At 38.7% G+C, this 20,060-nt stretch overlaps 3 protein-coding genes across 4 annotated transcripts; all 3 read right to left on the bottom strand.

Annotated features, from left to right (window-relative positions):
* Window positions 1–511: 511 nt before the first annotated feature.
* On the bottom strand, window positions 512–7,962 carry LOC139140702 (uncharacterized). 2 transcript variants are annotated; one of them, XM_070710086.1, is made up of 5 exons: window positions 7,446–7,962; window positions 6,453–6,604; window positions 5,606–5,777; window positions 4,143–4,246; window positions 512–3,328 (listed from the first exon to the last, which is right to left on the bottom strand). In XM_070710086.1, the coding sequence occupies exons 1-5, from the start codon at window positions 7,954–7,956 to the stop codon at window positions 3,116–3,118; spliced, it is 1,152 nt and encodes a 383-aa protein (XP_070566187.1). In that variant the 5' UTR covers window positions 7,957–7,962; the 3' UTR covers window positions 512–3,115. The 2 variants fall into 2 exon arrangements, with proteins under 2 accessions (XP_070566187.1, XP_070566188.1); XM_070710087.1 differs by having other exon boundaries at window positions 5,711–5,777; window positions 7,446–7,956.
* Window positions 7,963–8,068: 106 nt separating this feature from the next.
* On the bottom strand, window positions 8,069–10,524 carry LOC139141275 (mitogen-activated protein kinase kinase kinase 14-like). Its single transcript, XM_070710901.1, has 3 exons — window positions 10,246–10,524; window positions 8,859–8,952; window positions 8,069–8,631 (listed from the first exon to the last, which is right to left on the bottom strand). The coding sequence occupies exons 1-3, from the start codon at window positions 10,522–10,524 to the stop codon at window positions 8,069–8,071; spliced, it is 936 nt and encodes a 311-aa protein (XP_070567002.1).
* A 1,926-nt stretch (window positions 10,525–12,450) lies between these two features.
* On the bottom strand, window positions 12,451–19,989 carry LOC139140700 (uncharacterized). Its single transcript, XM_070710082.1, has 7 exons — window positions 19,767–19,989; window positions 17,634–17,720; window positions 16,381–16,689; window positions 14,629–15,587; window positions 13,641–13,775; window positions 13,115–13,251; window positions 12,451–12,585 (listed from the first exon to the last, which is right to left on the bottom strand). Exons 3-7 carry the CDS (start codon window positions 16,466–16,468, stop codon window positions 12,579–12,581), a joined length of 1,326 nt encoding a protein of 441 aa, XP_070566183.1. The 5' UTR covers window positions 16,469–16,689; window positions 17,634–17,720; window positions 19,767–19,989; the 3' UTR covers window positions 12,451–12,578.
* Window positions 19,990–20,060: the final 71 nt, after the last annotated feature.

Here is a 20,060-nt window from a genome sequence, read left to right as displayed (position 1 = left end):
TTGGCAAAATTTCAAGACATCTCTAAATTGATTCTAAGGTGTCAGATACATTGTAAGTTAGAGAGCGCTCTTCATAAGAATCAATTTCATTCACTTAAAATCTACTGATCCAGGGTTTGACAGTATTGTGGGAAATTTTGGGAGGTACAACGACATCTTTATGAAGAGATGATATGTTACTTCTCAGTTTTTTCCAGTAAATTTACTTTTCTTGCCCTTTCTGCTGAATCCACGTACATTGATACATATGTATGCCACTTATGCCAGTGAAGAGGTACATACACTGATGCGCCTATGGTCAAAAGATTATCAGTACTGTACTCAAAAGCAGACCGCAGATTTTGCAACAGAAACTTGGGTGTCACTCTTGTGTTCATATTTTGGTGTATTTCCACTCATCACTGTCATTTAGAACTGTATTAGGGTCATAGGTTTGGGCTTGACAACAGTTTGATGAAATACTTTATTGAACTGAAGCTTGGGGAAAAATAAAACACACAGAATAAAGACATACAGTACTCTACTTTTAATGTCTGTTTGCTAAGCACAGAGTACAACATCTACAAGTACCCACATTGAAATTTCACAGCCAAAATTCTGTTAAAGAGACAATTAAAATGCAATGATGTACCGATGCGTATTATCCCCATCACGTATACAAAGACACTGAAGTATTGTGAAAAAGTTAAATGATCGCATTACTGTCACATTAAAAGATTCAAAGTTCACGATTTGATTATTATGACTTTCATGAATTACACCCAGTCAAATATACAGAGAGATAAAAATTCATTAAAAATTGCAATGATTGCAATTGCAAAGTACACACAGACATAGCATATGTGATTTGACTGTAATTATGATAAATCTAAGGAGTGAGCAACTTCAGGAAGTCACAGTCCAGGACCACCAAGGCCTTTGCTCTGACTGGTCTGTGAGTCATTCACCAGTCTGACAGACAAGTGAATGCTGTTTCCCTTGTATAACAAACAGACAGTACACCTGGGTAGTAACAATGCAGCTCTGCTCAACTTTCAATGTCAAGGGTCTGGCAGCCACTACACTCTGAAATTTGCCCACCCCTGAATATTCATCTACCGGTACAGCTTTGGCTCTTTGATAAGGCGTGTTTTAAAAAACAATCCTCGGCAAAATTTAACAAGACGTGATCATTTGCTTGCTCTGAAGACAAATCTGAATATTTATAAGTTAACTCTATTCAAATTCCAAACATTTTTTCTACATGATCAAATCTGGTCCCTAAGAAGGCACCTATCCAATCAAATTTTTTGGTTGTTCTACACAGATTCATAATTTAAGTACAATTCAAGAAAGCTTACATAGTGTAGATTATACCATGAGACTTTTACGTGATGTAGTGAATAACTTTATCAGCTGAATTGCATACATGACTGAGATAATACATACAAGGAATTTTGTCTGTGTTTATTGGGTTATTGGGTAATGACAGAATACAGAAAGATTTTGGTAAATAAGAATGGATACATGAATGGACTAATACAGACTAATCTAAGACTAGGATATAAGAGAAGCAAGAATCTTTACATCATTTGCATATGTGATAATTCATGGTCATGCTCACATTTACTTAACAGTACCGACGTCATGACACTATACACAGGTGTACTGTATTTGTATAAGTACAACCCCCCTTGTTCAGCAACACAAAACTATAGTTTTACTATTTCTTTGGTCCTGAAACTGTGATGATCCATTACTCTTTCCCAGTGTTGCAGCCAGGATTTGCCCTTTCAACAATATCCCCAAAATCGAATCTGTTCTCCAGCATTCTTGCATACTGCGGCTCACCTCGGGCACTTTCGCAAGTCAGCTTTGTTGGACGTAGTCTGCAAGTAATATCTGATAATGACAATAACCTTTATTTCGCATGATTTTTTTTTTATGCTTTTTACTTTTGGAGCTTTGATTAGAAGTAATTAAAACACTGAAGCAGCACCTGCCATTATAACTTGCTTGTAGTCACACTGAGCTCTCTGACTGGCGGCAGATTTGGTATATGAGCTGCTACAATTACTTGCCTGAAATTCTAGCATAGTGAAGTGGTCCCGGTAGCTTGAATTTGGTTTTGTGTAACTAATTTGTAACAAAATAATACAAAATCGGAATAATATCTGACGCATGTTGTCCCCAAAATCTGCAAAATGTCCCCAAAAATAAACGGTAGGGGGACAGAGTGTCCCCTGGTTTAAAATTCTTGGCTGCAACACTGCTCTTTCCTAACCTTTCAATATTTCAGCTAAACTAGAGCAGAGGGGTTATACCGATACTTAGAAAAGAATGTTTTATACCTATTATGGTAACATTGATAATTTACTCTTCAGCTTTGAAATTCGACAATTACAGCAATTAAGTACACATGGGTGAAAAGAAGCTAATATAACACAGTATGAAAAGGTACACTCTGGAGATCTACCAGAACATGTATTATAGAGAACTGCTCTCTGAATTACAGCATTAGCTGGTATACTACATCTACATGTATGACTAAATTTAGTGCAAAATTTTATCAATTTTTATGAATTTTTCTGGAATTTTTTGACACTTTTGGACCAAATAGACATCACATTTCATTTGCTACAGATTTTTCTCAAAATTTTGGCAAAAATCTTAGAAAAATTGACTGGGGTTTATTTTATAAAGGGGACAAAAATAGACTTTGGCGCTCAAAGGGTTAAACATAAATCTGGTAATAAACTGGGGACTTTAACCCTTTTCCTGCCAGACAGTATCACTTCCCAATCAGCCAAGTCAGTAAAAAGCGGTATTGAGCCAAAACATGACGTATGTTCACCCACTTGGTTTGGTCTGTTATAGCATCTTTAGTCCAAAAAAATCAAGTTTACACTTGTATTTATGTTTACAAATTTTCAAATGTACAGTATTATGTTAAAATACACCATACGGAATATGTTGTGTTTCATTAATTTTAACCACCTTGACCTGATGGTGAAATACGGACTTGGCAGGAAAAGGGTTAAGCCTTAATATGCTTGGATAAAATGTCAATTTGCTTGTTCTGAATCTTTCTGTATTTGACACAAGCATTTGTTGATATTCTTCCTGGCGAAGCTCTTCAGTTGAAGTGACCGATATCAAAGAAGATTTCGTCGTCTTCTCTGGCCTGGATACCTCCATCCCTAGTAACTTTCCAGGTCCATTCGTCGTGTTCACCTACTGGTACCATCCTCATCCGCAACTCATTCTCCCCGATTTCCTTATGGAGCGGCACTGGATCACCATCCTCGGACACCAGGGTGAAAGCCGAGACATTGGGGCGACTGAAAACCTGTGGATGAATTGATACAAGAAATGGAAGTCTTCCTATAGGCAGTACACTACCATGGTTTGGCCCGGACCCATTGCCACTAGTGGAGATTGTGGACTTGTACACAGGGAATATGAGAGGCGAACAGGTTCAATGGTGCCATGGTCTCTTTAGTCTTGGGGAGGGAGACTTAAGTAATCAAACAAGTAGTCCGACGTTCACAGTCATGATCAATTTTTTGGGGCAATCCTATAGAGTTACACTGATCAGACACACCGGTGAATTCAAATGGAACTGCATGAGAAAGAAAGATGCAGGATGGCAAGACAGGATTGCATTATAAGTGATCAAAACCTGTACTGATGACTACAAAATGTTAAACCCTTTCACCACCATACTTGGTAACTCGCCACTGTTTTCAATAGGCTGGACAGACACAGGCAATTTGAGATGAACAGGTTCGTCAGAAGCTAGAGGGCGCTCCCCAAAGGAACTCTGGTATACATTTGCTGCCTAAACAACCATCACATATCGATTCAAATGAATATCTATACCCTGCAGAACAGCCAAATGATCAAAATGCTGACCTAGGAATTTCTTGGTAAAATTCACAACAAATGACAAGTCAATGTTGACAAGCTCTTGGTGCCTACAATATCTCCGTCACATGTTCAATTCCAAATAGCCATGAACTGAATGACACTTACATGTGCATGTATACTGGAAATGAACACCTTGTTTCATGTGTCCGTGTGTTCATTGTTTCATTATCCTTCATAAACATAAATATGAAACCTTAGCCTCAGCGGAAATAGAGAACTTAGGATTACGTTACCTTAGCACTGATTCCCTTGGCAATGTCTTTAGTGGTTTTCTGTGGTGTCAGTCTGATACGCATTTCATCCTGGCCATCCTGGCGAGACACGGTCACTCTAGTTCCTGCAGAAGGAAGTGAGAAAATACACAGAGTGATGCTAAATTGCCTTTAAAGGAACCGGGTCATCTTGGCTGTGAGCTGGACCATGCTGGGCAATTATCTCTACTGTAAAAGTTGAAACAATCGTGAACAGGCACAATCCCTGTAGGCTGCAGTTCTCTCCTGTCCGATCATGTGACAGAGTACACAATGTACCACATAAGATTATCAACAATTCATAATGAGTCACTATGAATGAATGAATGAACTGCTGTAACTACACCAATAAGACTTTTATGCCCTTAATTATGCCCTGTCAAGCATTAGAGAGATCATTTGTCCAGGTCTCCAAGGCTGGAAATTTAATGCAACTTGGGATGACGTATCTTTCAAAAACATCATAGAAGATCTATACAATTCATTTTGAAACAACTGGTGCATCTGTATGATTCATTTCTCTCACTAATATATCCTGTATGTGCATTAAGTACAGAAGTGGGATTAGACACAGAACCAAGGTGATTGATTACTTTTACGCCCTTCTACAACCAGCTTAAATCACTTTTACTAAACTAATTTGCAAGAGGAAAGGGGGAGTTGCAAGGGTACTCAGTTGTGCCACCCAGATTAACTTTAACCGAGGCAAAAGACTGATGCAATTTCAAAAATAGCGGTAGCACCTGTATGAAAGAGTAGATTGTGCAAAAGCCTGGTCAGAACACACATCTGCCAAATTTACCAATCGTGATGGATTCACATTTCACATTAGTACAGTCACGTCATGCCTGTACATGCAACTTTATCCTGTCACTACTAACTTCCAGTACAACTCTGTTGTTTCCTATACCAGCAATGGACCTCTTTACAGGGAAATAGGGACTCAAAGTTAAAACCAACAGAAGAAATTCATATTATATGGTATTATGAGCCCCTGTATTCCCTAAAAGCACGCTGTTCAAAAGGAGAGTTCTTTTGATGTCTGGTTATTCTGATGTTTGGCAGGGAAACCTGGGTCTCTTTGGTGGAAGGGAGATGGCCGACTGTACTTCCTTGACCACACCAAATTGTAATCAACTGTATGTATGGTATGGCATGGAAGACAGAGTACAGGATAGGAAGTGTGTTTGCAAGTCTTCATGCATGCATGCTAATGCAGTTCAAAGGTCAAGGTGAATAGTGTATGGTGACTTTCAGGTAGAGGTAACCAATTTGTGCAGAGGTAAGTTTCCCGAGATGTAAACTGACATGCAGTTCAAAAGTCAAGCAGAAAACAGCACGGTAAACTGCTCGGGGAAAGTAACAATCAGTGCAGAGTCGAGTTTCGAAATACACGGGAAGACTTTAACCCGAGTGTGAATAAAAACACATGGACCTGTGTTTACCTGACTGCACTATGCCGTTGTCTCTGGACAATGCTCGGCATAACTCTGCAATGGTTGTTTGCATTGCTGCGTCAGTTGGGGATGTATCCGGGGTTAGATACGTACCAATACCGGAAGAATTGCTGCTACTACCAAAAGGGGTGTTCTCTCTTCTGGTCTCCTCATCAAAGAACTGAAAAGGAAGGAGTCATACAAATACAGGTAGGTATTTTATGATCCAAATATCAACTGTTGATTAGAATACCTTTATCTTTTAAATTAAATGGCACAGTTGGAGGCATGTTGTCATATCTCATGATCTGTAGCGATAAAATGCTTCCAATCTGTATATATTCATAGAATAATAATTTGAAATCATTCTACTATTTTACTGGCAATAACTGTTTTTTCGTAGCCATTGATTTGATGCTGTAATGTTTATGGTCTGGTGTTTTAGAGTGTGTTTTGAGCAAACTTTCAAATTTCACTAATAGGCCTTGGTGAATCCGTTCCACTTTCAATACAGACGGTGTACAGGTATAGGTTGAACTTTTATCAAGGAAAGTGTTACAAATCTACTGTCTAAAAACCTATTTTCTACTGGATCTTCTTGGACAAGTTTTTCTTTTCAAAGGTACAGTTTTCTCCATTGCTACGAAGCAGAAAATCAAAAATGTGAGAAAATTCAATGGGCAGAGAATTCTTGATGAGACATGGCGTGTTGTGGCTGGTCTAAAGTGATTATTGGAAGACCCTGGGTTTCATAGCTACAGTACCTGACAAAATGTTTCCCCTGCTACAATCCCTTGACTAGTGTAAAGTGAGCTTGGAATTTCACAAGGTGCTTGAAGTGAAGCTGTGTTGTTACCTTAGGGCTGTTGGCATACATGCCACTATTCCCAGAGCTGACTGACGTCGCTGAAGATGAATAATTGCTCACGTCATTGGGTGGGAGAGGTGATGACAGAGAGAGCTTCAGCATCCCATCAGGGTTATCCTTCAGATAACCCTGGACTAGTTCTGAAAGACGGTGAAAGAGAATGACATGTGGACTCATTGTTCAAAATCTGTTTCTTCTTGATTTTTACCTTTTCCCATTATCAAAATTCTCGAACCCTATCTATCCTCCCTGTTTACCTGCAGTCTAACTTACGATTGTAAAAATGCAGCAGCACCAAACTTTGGTGGTAAAAAGCTAAAGTGTTTTAATTTTGACTTCAATGGCAAGGGTATTAACATTATACATCATATCAAAGTGAGCAGTAGTCCAACAGGCTCTCTCTTTTGTACAAAGTAATATGAGGATGTAAGAAGATGGAAAACTCTGGCGTTGTTCTGCCATAGTTCCAAACTGATCCCAGCAGTATGTGTCAACCCTGATTCAGAATAGCGTTGATTGCGATTTCGGATTTGTTACTAAATATAGTGCACGTGCGCGACTTTCGGACAAATATGCTGAAATTCGGACAAATTTTGTTGTTGTATGCGCAGCTGCTGTTGCACCTTGTAGTCTCAGTCATCAATTCATACAAATAAGTGTGACGCTATATAGCCATTCTAACACTCGTAGGTTTTATTTTCGTCGTTTGTGTGGAAAATGCGGACAAATGTTTATTTATGCATATTAATGAGAGAGAACAGTGACGTCATTTGTGATCAGCGCTATTACATCATGTGTCAAATGTGGTATACTTAACTTTTCATGGATTACTTATTGCCAACACCATGGAAATTATACAACCAATATGCTTGCAACACTTTTATGAACAAAGTGAAGACTTTCGATGTCATTGCCAGCAGTAAAATAAATTGCTATTTTCACAACTGCACACAGATAATGGAAGTTCATCAAGATGATTACCTGAGTGGAGATTTTCAAACTCTGCTTGAATTTCATCACTTGAAGTGGACACCATCGATGTTGTTCTCTTGTACCCTCTCTGTCGTGTTTCTTCTTCCTCCAATGCTGGGCTGCTCAGAGAATGGTGTACCGGAGGTGGGTTTGTCTGATGTCCAGGAAAGCCAATAGCTGACTGGCTTCTCTTTGGTGGTTGTTTTTTCTTTGATGAATTCCTTCGTGATGGCTTGTAGGGAACTTCAAAGTTTGGTGCCAGACGTCGAGTTGGTGCCAGTTGGACTGGTTGCTTGGGTGTGGCATCGCCACCTGGACTTATCCCACTTGCCATGCTGAGACCTTCCTTGCTATCATTCTCATCATCTTGCTTCCGGGAACCACTGCTGCGTCTTTCATCCATAGTGTCTTCACCATCCTGAACATCTTTCTCACCATTTGGTTTCTGCTTTGTGACTGAAAGGGTCTTCAGCTGTTCGTGCAGGGCTTCTACCGGACTCGCAGCGAGTATCTCAGCCATGTTTTGATTCGGGGTCAGCTGGCTCCCAGCACCTTGTCGAGGCCTTGGCACCAACACTGGCTGGACGATGGGTTTGTTATTGTCGTGTCACTGTTGAGGCTGTGGGCTTGCTCTATCTTCTGCACATCCCTTGAGCTTGTACCAATCCGTGTTGTTCGCTCATGGCCTCGTGCTGTGCAGTAACTGAAGCGGTTGCATGATCTCCAGTTGTGGCACCCCTTTCAATAATAGTGTCAGAGCTAGCTTCGAGGGCGTTATGTTCCTCCTCAACTTCATCCAGGGGTCTCAACGGCAAATTACGAGGGATGTTGTAGTCACTCCCTGCAGAGTAGATGTCTTCGTCATCATCAATGTCATTGTCATGGTAACTAACTGCTACGCTGGAGGGTGAATACTCAACGGCTTGCTCGCTTCCACAAGCAGGCACTTCCACAACAGACAGCCCAGCGGGATTTGCCGGCACATCATTTGAACTGGGTGGAACATTGGCACTCTCTTGGAGTTTTGATGCACTGTTGCTGCTAGTTGGTTGCAGTGAGAGTGTGGTATCAACAACGTTCTGATCGGACGGCAAGCTTCTGTATTCCGGAATGGTGACCATGGAAGGTCCACTCCAAGACTGTGTGCCGGTATTTTCCGGTAACGGGAGGCTCACGCATCTTGCCAAATCATCATCTGACAAATATTAAAATAATCATGTGACTCATTGAAAGCTGCACGATGCATGAGACAGAAAAACATCAACAGAATGCAGAATTACTTTTTGAAGTTACACAACCAACTCTGACTACATGGATTTGAATAAAAGTGAGCAAGTCATGTAATAAGGGCTTTTTGCTATTCAATAACAAATTTTATCAAGACTATATTTATAAGATGTTTACCACTAGATGTCAGCTTACCTTCAACGAAGACACTGTGATAGAAACACTGCAACGCAGTCGGTCTGTTCTCTGGGTTCTTTTCCAAACCCGATGTATGAATGCCCGCAGGGTACTGGAGCAGTGATCAGGAATTTCGCCAACAGGAGGGGGTTCAGTGACAATCTGTAGGAGGTTGTGAACAGAATTAGAACACGGTACTGCAGATTTTGATGGAAGATCCTTGGTGATCACTGTAAAGCATGTCTGTTCAGCTAACATCCCTTTTTAGCGTATTTAACAACATGTATGTCTGTCAATTCGTTAATTTAAGATGCCAGTAATTTAAACGTTTCCCTATACATGTATTTACTATTGTTAGGATGTGGTTTTTATAGCTAAATTAAGGGGGCGCTGCACCCAGCACGGCATATTTTGCTCAAAACTCACTTTTTGGCAAATATTTATTCACTTTTAATTAATTTGTTAACCGAAGATTAAAATATTGGTTTGGATCACCCTGTAGCTTGTCAAGTTCAAAGTCGTGTGATAAAGAAGTGTTAATTTATGTAAATGTATGCAAATCACCCATTTTTCCTCCCAATTTTGAGATTTCCAAAGAATTTAACTCCACTCTGGCTGCATAAAATTTTCTGAAATTTTCACATTATGTTCTTTAAATGCTATATAGCAAAACGACTATTTTGTTTGGCAATAAAGTTCTTACATTTTGAATAAGAGGCATTTTAATTTTGCTTATTATGATTTTAACCAATTTTTTGGGTGTCAGTCTACCCTTGCCATTTTAGAATGAGGATAGATAATGCCAAATAAAAGTCGTTTTTTTTCTACATATACTCTTCTTTCAAGTGAAATATTACATTTCACAAAATAGCATCAAGTTTTTGACTTAAATTAATTTTTATCATTAATACCGAAATTGAGGTTTTCTACCCCAAATATACATCCACTTCATGATTTGAGAAAACTACTGCTACCATACTAAACTTTAGAGTCTCTGCTTTTTGAAAATATATAGTATAGGGGGTTTCCTTGTCATCTTTGATGAGAAATATTGCTTTGAAAAAAAAACTGTCTTGGCAACATGCAGCTCCACCAAAACTTGCTGATCACAATGAAAATTCAAAAATGTGGTAACAATCTTTCTTCGCGGTATACAAAGTGTACATGTGAAATGACCTCAGAGCCTGCAAGAATGCTCATTCAATGTCTGTAGCCATTGTCTAAAGCAGAGATATTGAATATATTCTGTCTACACACACACAAGTCTCCATTGTTCAAGAAGCACTGAAAAACATTTCTGTAACTAGTATCATCTCTACCAGCATGTTGATCATATCTACAGCACTGGACCATGTAAACTGTACGGAATGGCACTGGGAATACTACTCTTACTCCAAATACCTACCACATAATAAGTCTGCAGGACAGTTTCACATTGTCTTGTCCATGGTGCATATCCATTCAGCATATGCAGAAGGAGGCACATGATGCTCCAGATATCTGCTGGTCTGCCGTGTACTTCACTGCCGGCGATCTCTGGAGGCATGTACGCTGGCGTTCCCTGTGGCGATTCCTTGGCTGGGAAGTCATTCTGGCCGGGAGGCAGCAGCCTGGAGAAGCCATAGTCTACTAGGTACGCAGTCGCACCATCTTCGGTGATCACAACGTTGGAGGCTGTATTCATTAAGACACACACAATTTCTCCTTAATATGCAAGTCACATGCCAACAAGAATATGTGCATAATTACGTTAGTCACATCTAATTAAACACTTGGAAATCATCAGTTTGACACTTCAAGGAATATCAGAAATGCTAAAACAAAATAAAGTTTCTCAATGATCCCATCTTTCAGTGCATCATGTGCCTTTCATATTCAAACGTCATACTGAAAAGCCTTCTGCTCATTGTTCATATCAATTATTATAATACTTGTACTGTCAGACAATATTGTGTAATATGTCCTTGGTAATTGCATTTTCGGCTGTCACCAATAGGACCACACACCAACCAGGACCAGATATGAACTGTAAATGCTCACGTGTTTCAGTATATATTGAAGTTATGTGTAAATTTGAACCTTTGCCACATGTTTGCAACTTCATTGAAATTATTATGATCAACATAATGAACAATAATCACCGCCGATTAGGTCATGAAGTATACAAATATATAATTAGCTGAAATAAAAATATTAAAGTTATTTGACTGCTCTTATTGTATCACCACTTTATCTAGAAAGTGTAATTACCGTTGGCCAAGTCCTTCAAGCCATATACGCCGAGCTGTGAAAGCTCATTAGATATGCAAATTATAAATTAGCTGACATGAAAATGTGAAATGACTTTCGATATTGTTTTGACCTAGTACCTGGTATAATCATCGATGTACATAGCATGTTTTGCCAACTTTGATCAAGTAAATCCCGTATATATACCTAATAAGCAAAGTTAATTAAATATGTAAATTAGGAAGTGGCTTTGGTAAAAATGCTTAGTGATTGTCAGTAATGTTGTATCATGGTATCTGCAATATGTGTAGCAAATTTTGTCAACATTGGTCAAGTCAATTCAGACATATATCTCTAATTAGGAAAGTTCATTAAATATGCAAATGAGGAATTGGCTGAAGAGAAAATGCTTGATGACTTTCAATAATATTGTATTATAGTGTCTTTAATGTACATAGCAAGTTTCATCAATTTTGATCAAGTCCATTCAGATAAATATCCCTAATTATGAAAATTCATTTAATATTAAAATTAGGTTTTGGCTGAAGTAAAAATGTCTTTTGACTTTCAATAATGTTATATCACAGTATCTTTGATGTATATAGTAAGTTTCAATAACTACAATCAAGTTAATTCAGATATATATCCCTAATTGGGAAAGTTCATTAAATATGCAAATTCAGAATTGGCTGAAGTAAAAATGTTTAATGACTTTAAAAATTGTTGTATCATAGTGGCTTCAATACATGTAGCAAGTTTCATCAACTTTGGTCCAGTCATTTCAAATATATATTCCTAATTAACAAAGTTCATGAAATATGGAAATTAGGAATTGGCTGAAATTAAAACGCTTAATGACTTTCAATAATGTTAAATAATAGTATTTTTTAATATACATACCAAGTTTGGTTAATTTGATCGAGTCAAATCAGACATATATCCTAGTTAGGAAAGTTCATTAAATATGCAAATTAGCATTTATCTTTCATGTCACCCTTAATGGTTCCCACCGCTGATATATCTTGGTGTGATCAACATTTGTAGCAAATCTCATCAAATTGTGTGTAGTTGTTTTTAATATATATCCATTTTTTCTAAAATCATTAATTATGCAAATGAGCAAAAACTATGCAAGCCACACCCACCAAAAACTAATCAGTTCTTGCCATTTGCTAACTGAATATATGTACCAGATTTGATTCTGATCTGATAAGCCGTTTTTGAGATAATGGACCAACAGACAGACAGACAGACAGACAGACAGACAGACGGACAGACAGACAGACATCGCTGCGACATATGCCCATGTGTGTAAACACGTGAGCAACCAGGAAAATGCATACTCCCTTCACCAACATACACTTTGCATATCCCAGCATACCTTTCACATCCCCATGCACTATCCGCAGCATATGCATGTGCCTCAGCGCATCAATCACCTGGTAGACCCAAACAAGTGCCACAGCTTCTGGAATCTGGGGCAGATGAGTTTCCAAGATTTCACGAATGTTACATCCTGAGAGAGAGAAAAAAAACAAAGGCAATGTTTAACAAAGCGCGGAGGTTCCTTCTGTCACACCCGCAAATATTTGCTACTTTGCTGATATACCAATGATAACTTCTGCAGAATAAACTGACACTGGCTATGTTACAAATGCACTAGCCATGGCTTCTGGTCAGAAATTACCATTGCTTTTCAAGAGTGACTACAGCTTTGTATATATGTTTTATACTGTGTATACAACATAAGTTACTGTAAGAGACGCAAATGTGCACAATGACTAGTGCAACACTTCCCCTTTCCACTATCTAAAACCGGAAAGAAGACACAGTGCAATCTTTTCATAGTAATCTTCATGCTGAAATTATTCCAAAAATTTCACTGAACTTACCATGTTTCCTCGACCTGTGCAGTGTTGATTGTATGGACGATTAGACAGTCATGAGCAAATGCAGAAGAAAGAAATGCCCCCCCCCCCTCCCACAAGTCAATACTGTGTCGGGCTTGGGGTTTAAATGGAGTAGTAATTTGTACATGTCCTCACCTCGGATGTATTCCATGAAGTAATATATCTTGGTTCCATTTCTGAGGATACCGTAAAGTTTGGGAATGTTTGGATGATTCAGGCATACACCATATCGTAACCTCCTGTGAGTTATGAATGAATGTTCGCAATTCCACCTGCAAGTTGGGCAACAACAGAAAAAAAAGTTCAGTTTTGTTTTCATGTGACAATTTTCCTCGCTTCTGTTTAATGTCTTTTTTTGCAAAACTAATTCTCCCCATGCTTCTGCCTAACATGGATACATACTGACAGCAATCAGGTTAAAAGAGAATCACACAGCCTAAGATAGCTATTTTGGCTGATCGCAGGTGTTACAGGTAATATCACAGACAGCTCTTTGCAGGCAGATATAGATAATTTTCGTGCTGGTCGCACAGTGCCTTGTGAAGCACACGTAAAATAAAGAATAAAGTGGGTGAACACCAATTAACTTTACATCAGCCTTATCCATAAAACATTTGTGACAGGCTATTTAACCATCCTCTGTCATTACAAAAATACATACCTCCTTGACAGCACAGATGAACTCCGTCGTCAGATCACTTGCCAGCTTGCAACTTCCAAATTTTCCTCTTCCAATGGTGCCATACATGGACCAGTGTTCACTGTGGGTGTAGTGTCCATTAACGGGGCAGAATTTCTGTAACAAGGAATAAATTGAAATTTGTCAGCTATTAATTTTAAACATTCTGGGTGGAAAAATTTATGACAGAAGTATTTAAAATCAAGTCTGCAGTTCACATGCTATTCCCTTGGATTTACATAGTAGCATAAAACTCCAATATAAAATATGGCCGTAAAAGTTTTATGGAGTCATAATGTAATTGAATGAATCAGAACACATGCGTATATGACCCCTGTCAATAACCATGTGTTCTGATTCCCCACCAATTTTTCTTCTCACACGGTACAGTGGATTTGGAATGCCAGTAATCCCAGGAAAAGTTGTACTGGTACTACTGTACGTACAGAAAATATGTACCGGTATATGCAGAACCATGAGATAAGCTTGAAGGCCATCTTACTTTCCTTACAACAGACGTACAGACACTAAATTATCCTTTAACCCTTTGAGTGCTGTATTTTTCCCCCACCAAAATTTGAATGCTACGTTTTACCAATGAATTTTTTATGAATTCTTCTGTAATTTTTTTGATAATTTTGGACCAAATGGACATGAAATTGTATTAGCTACAGTTTCTCATCAAAATTTTGGCAAAAATCTGAAAAAAGTTGAGTGGGGTACATCTTGTAAAGGCAACAAAAATTGACTTTGGCGCTCAAAGGGTTAATTACCATTGCCTATACCAAAATATTGCCTATTGCCTGGACATAAACCTTTGGGTACAAACATCATATGAAATGGTTTCCTGGCGCCTCGAGCTACACACTCCATCCCTACCCCTAGCTTTAAAAGCTCCCTAGGTTATCACTGATTATTACAAATTGCTGTCTGTGTGTCCCTTATCTTCACTCTTGCCATACCATCTTACCTCATCAACAAGGAGGCCCTCTTCACCCTGGAAATCTTGAGCCCCGGCCCCGTTCATCAACATTTCTGATAAATGGCACCAATGTTTGGATAAAGCAAGGACGTCATTTATGCACAGCGCAGGTACCTGGGTTACCACGCCGATCAATCTACTGTCCCTAGCTTCTGCTCCAACTGCAGGTACTTCTGCTGCAGGAGGTATCTCTTCTGCTATATCGGACAGCGACGGCAGAACCATGCCAGTGTTTCCAGCGTTGTCGTTGATGAACGCATGGAGAATGTCTTCATGTGCTTTTGGCTGATCAAGAGTGGGGTGTCGCTCGGCGGCCTCAGCTTGCCCATTGGAGGCAGTTCCTCCCCTGGGCACCAACAGTGCCTCGTTTGGTTGGTTTGTGAGGGTCTCCCCTTGGTTTGTGAGGGTCTGGTCTTGATTTGTGAGGGTCTCATCCCCATCTACAGAATAGTCATCTTTGTCAGTGAGATGTCTCATCAGAGCTGAGGAGTTGCAACCTTCCTGAAAAAGCGATGACATGCCTGACTGCTTTGCTAGTGGATCACGTCTAGGCGGGAACCTTGGTTGAAATCCCTGGCCATCCAACCTGGATGTCTGACTCGACTCTGAGTTGAATCTAACCCCATGAAAGGGAGGTGAAATTGGCATCCTAGCAGGAACTTCCACCATGGATGCGAAATTTTGGTGTAGCCTGGAATTGGTATTTACCCCTGGCGGTGGACAAACAGCCACTTCATATCTTGGTGCGTTTCTGCTTGGTACACAACGAGGTTGAGAGTTGCCATAAAACGGCATACTTCGACTAGAACCTTCTAGCGAGTTCTGGGAGTTTTTCGCATCAGGGCGAAATTGGACTTGAGGGTCATTGCTGTGGGCTCCCATTCGCAGTATCTTTGATATATAGTCATGGATAAGCCTGGACAGCGAATTCCACCACACATCATTGTCTGCAAATGAAAAGATCATTGCTTATCTCACCTTGTTGATAGAAAAATATCACCAAAACTAGCTTATTTAGGTGTGGAACAATTCAAAATATATTGATCCAACTGGGAAGCCCGGCAATATGTACATTTCTGTGATTGTCAAAAAAACAAAAGAAGCTTTATAATCTACTGATATACCACTGGTCATACTATAAAAGTGCTGGAACAATTTACATGGTGTGGGAATACCATGAAATTAGGTTAACTTTTCTACTTTCACTCACACAATTCAAGTTCTAGGATATTAGGTCAGGCATATGATGTGGGAGATCCTATGCAAGGTATTATCTATCAGTCTTGAGTAAAATGTGTCGCGTGTTGGGTGAATTGAAAATTGTGAAATGAAAATAAGTGAAATGAACTGAGTGCTGCTTGAGGTTATATGCGCCTCAAAAGGGAAAGACTTAAATTTTTGCTCAAATTTTCTTAAAGAGCTCTTTCAGCCATTCTCTTTCAAAATCAAGAATAAAAATCGGGGGTTACTGTGCAAATTTTGGTACCAGAGAAACAAATTACCCAAGATTTACTCATATTTGAAATTCAAAATGGCCGCCATCCCTGTTTTAACTCTATGGGGAGAAATAAAATTTACCATTTTCAAAAAAGCTAAGACAGTGAAAGTTTTCTTACTCCAAGGACTTCAAAATGAGCCCCCACACGTGGTAGATCAGAAAAGAATTGGAAATGTTTGGGAGTCCAAATATCTGTCCCAGAGGTGCATTCTACCTTAAAATGTAAATATTGTTTCACTCACTTTCTGTTGAATGTGGCACGACTGGTCTGAGCTTCTCACAGAACGGGATTTGACATTCAGACCGGTAGGGAACGCTGATGGTACACATCTCTATGCTAGCTTGGAAGGCCTGGGACACAGGGTTGCAATGTGTACAGTTAATCACCTGCAGAGTGCATTCAACCACGTGCAGTAACCTGTCTTTGATGACAATACACGAAGAGCAGCTACACTGCAGCCATGGTTTGTTCCAGTGGAAACTTGTTTCAAATGAAACATGAACAAACTGGATTGATGCTCATTGTGTGCCACCAGTGATGGATTAACGGGCTGTGAATATTAAGTAGAACACTCATTAGTGTAATTTGTCACACACACACATACTTACTTATATCAGCCCATTGCAAATAGACATCCAATGTTGTTCTTTCCTCCAATTATAAGCTGTCAAATGTTTAAAATCCTACTTTAGATTCTTCCATGTGCTATTCGAGTGCAGTCATTCATTTACTGAAGTATTTTTCAATATTTTTTCTTATTTTTCTGAAATTGTATTGGAAGCCATTTGACTTTAAGTAACTGTTTGAGGGCAAAGCATTTCCTTGAAAGCGATATCTAAACAAAGATACAATATCAGAACTCTTACTTTCCACTGTACTTCAGTAGTTAACCCTTTGACTGCTGTAATTCTCTTCACCAAAGTTTTAATGCAATATTTTACCAATTGTTGTGAACTTTTCTGAAAGTTTTTCATAATTTTGGACCAAATGGATATCATATTTCATGGGCTACAGTTTTTTACGAAATTTTGGCAAAAATCAGAAAAAAATTGACTGTGGTATATTTTATAAAGGTGATAAAAATAGACTTTGGTGCTCAAAGGGTTAAATTTTATGAAAATATCAGTAATTAGCATAATTTTATGAACAAAAGTCATCTTTGATTATAATTTACACTATGGTAATAATGGAAGATTTGCAAATTTTGCAATTTGGGTAAAAATCCTGTTAAGACAATAAATGGTGTTTCCTTTAAAAAAACTTGAAATCCACATAGGAGGTTTACATTGCTGGTATATAAATCGCAGATGTAAAAGTTTTTAGTCAGTCATTGCTTTGAGTAGAGTGTGGCAATTAATTCAGAAACAGCATCACTTTAGAATTTTACAATGTAATGATTGATAATCAAGCCAGCTCACAACCCCCACCCCAAATGAAAATGTACAAAATATTTTGAATTAGAAAATTCACCAGGACTGTTGGGTCGATGCTTACCAATGAGCTGTACGGGATTCTGCTGGAAGCAATTGTACACCCTGTGGCAGCTCCTGCTGCTGTGCTGGGAACAACGGGGATCCGACCCTATAAAAGTAACCAAAAGGCATGATTGTAAAAATATCAGTCCATGAAATTCCAACATGCTGTTGATGAAATTTGCTCTGCAAACTTTGCGGTAAAAAATGCAGAAGTGAAACACCTTTGAACCCTTGACCACACAACCTTCTTGTGCAAAACACCTATGAATTTCTAGGAAGACCCTCCCATCTGGATTCTGATTCGATGGTCGACTGCCAGGCAAGATAAATTTGATTTTGATTTTTGGCATACACAGGTTGAAGGATCCAGATCACACAGTGAGACCAGCGCTGTCGAAAACACTTCCATAACAACCTACCACCCCTGTTTTGCCAGAAAGGTGGAACAACCTTCCTTATTTGGAAGTGCCCTCCTACGATGACCAAATATGGAAGCTGTATATAAAAGGTTGAACTGCATTACAGGTATTGGAGTTTTTCTTGAAAAGTCCAAAGTACTACAGACTGTGTACCATACATGGCCAGAAAGAGAATCTTCAGGAGTCAACATGGAAAAACCTACACCTGAAAATGATATTTAATAATTTTCTTCCTACATATGAAAACCACCTATGCAGATCTGGTCTCCAAACTTACAAAATTTTCAGAAATTCTGCCATATACCTCGAGATTTCTACGACAGAGCCTGACCCTTTTGAAAAACTATGTGCACTGCATGTGAATCAGAGATGGATGTGTGATATCATATATGCTGTCATCCTACTATGTGTGCGAATGTCATTGTGCACAGCTGGTGTAGGCAGATTATACACATCAAAGGTACACTTTGAGAGATCATGTAGGCTGTATTTCTGCTTCATGCAACTCTTTTAGGTAATTGTACTTTCCACTTTTCAGTTACACACTGGATTCTTGAACAGCTTTCCCTGCATTTTTCAAAAATCATCCAAATATGCCCCAAACATAGAGAGAAATGTGTATTTGTAAGTCAATCACACATGTGTAACATGCATCCTTCCTGAACAGAATAGAAATGAAGGTGATCACTGTATCTAACATGCAGACGTCTATTATCTTGAAAAATGAACCAGATATTTCTTTCACATGTATGACGCAAATTGAGAAATACATGTTTAGCCACAGACCCTAAAGGGTCTATGCTTTAGTGTACAATATTTATGTAGCCAATACCCATGGAAGATATATGAATAAAATCGACATGTTCAAATACAAAATGTATATTTAGCATAAAATATTTGTGTAGCAATAAACATAGTAAATATTTGAATAATTCAACTGCAGAGAAATATGGAACAGTTGACCAAACTATAGCTGGGAATTAGTGCATGAATCCTGTATTTGTAGTCAAAAACCATGGCTTGGTTTTACAACAGAAGGCAACTTGAGCAACCCCACCCCATCTCCTTCTTCCCACCCTCCATGGCAAAAATAAAAACAAACAAATAATAGGGTTGTTTACACAACATTATATCAGATTTGAGTCTACATCACAAACCTACGTCAGTGAAGTCCTGAATGTACCATTGTAGTAGGTCTTTCCATCTTTAGTTCTTGTGTTGATAAGGTTAATATCTACAATATAGTAATCATTTTGCATAAAAGCGTTGCACTATTGTATCTGCTTGATTTACTGCATGGAAACCAGTGTTTTTGACGAGTGTCTGTGTAAATGTCTGTGCCAGCCATATTAACCCTTTGAGTGCCTAAGTCAATTTTTTGTCACCTTTATAGAGTAAACACAAGTCAAATTTTTTTCAGATTTTTGCCCACATTTTGAAAAAGAACTACAGCAAATGAAATGTGATGTCCACTTGGTCAAAAATTATCAAAAAAAATTACAAAAATTCTTAAAAATTGGTAAAATGTTGCACTAAAATTTTGGTGGGAAAAATTAGAGCTCTCAATGGGTTAAAAGGCTTAACCTTTACATGTATTTAGCACTTGAGTACCATCAGTTGACTATTCACACCATGAATAGAGAAAGCTTCTGTACAGTTTACAAATATCTTTCTACTTGTTTAATGATAGCTTTTTTATGGTCTGCAATTCAGGTAGAAAATAGCAAACTTACCTTCAAAATTTTAGGAACAGCTCCAGTTGGACTGGATTTTGGATCAGTCTTTGTTTCACCATCACTTATAGTTTTGTCCGCGGGTTCTCTCCTAGATCCCTGCCCGCGTCTTGGCCTTCTGTCACCATCCTCGTCATCATCCTCGTCACCATCTCCACATCCATTTGCACTGGCGCCACCATTGCCCACTGGCAAACTACTGTATTGTCCTTGGCTTGCCCTCTACAGATGTTATAAACAGATACACAATATAAGTGACATATCAGTGTTGGAGATAAATTCAGCCCAGTGTAT

Source organism: Ptychodera flava, chromosome 9, assembly GCF_041260155.1.
Source record: "Ptychodera flava strain L36383 chromosome 9, AS_Pfla_20210202, whole genome shotgun sequence".
NCBI classification, from domain to species: Eukaryota; Metazoa; Hemichordata; class Enteropneusta; family Ptychoderidae; genus Ptychodera; species Ptychodera flava.
This window is presented reverse-complemented; position numbering and strand designations above follow the sequence as displayed.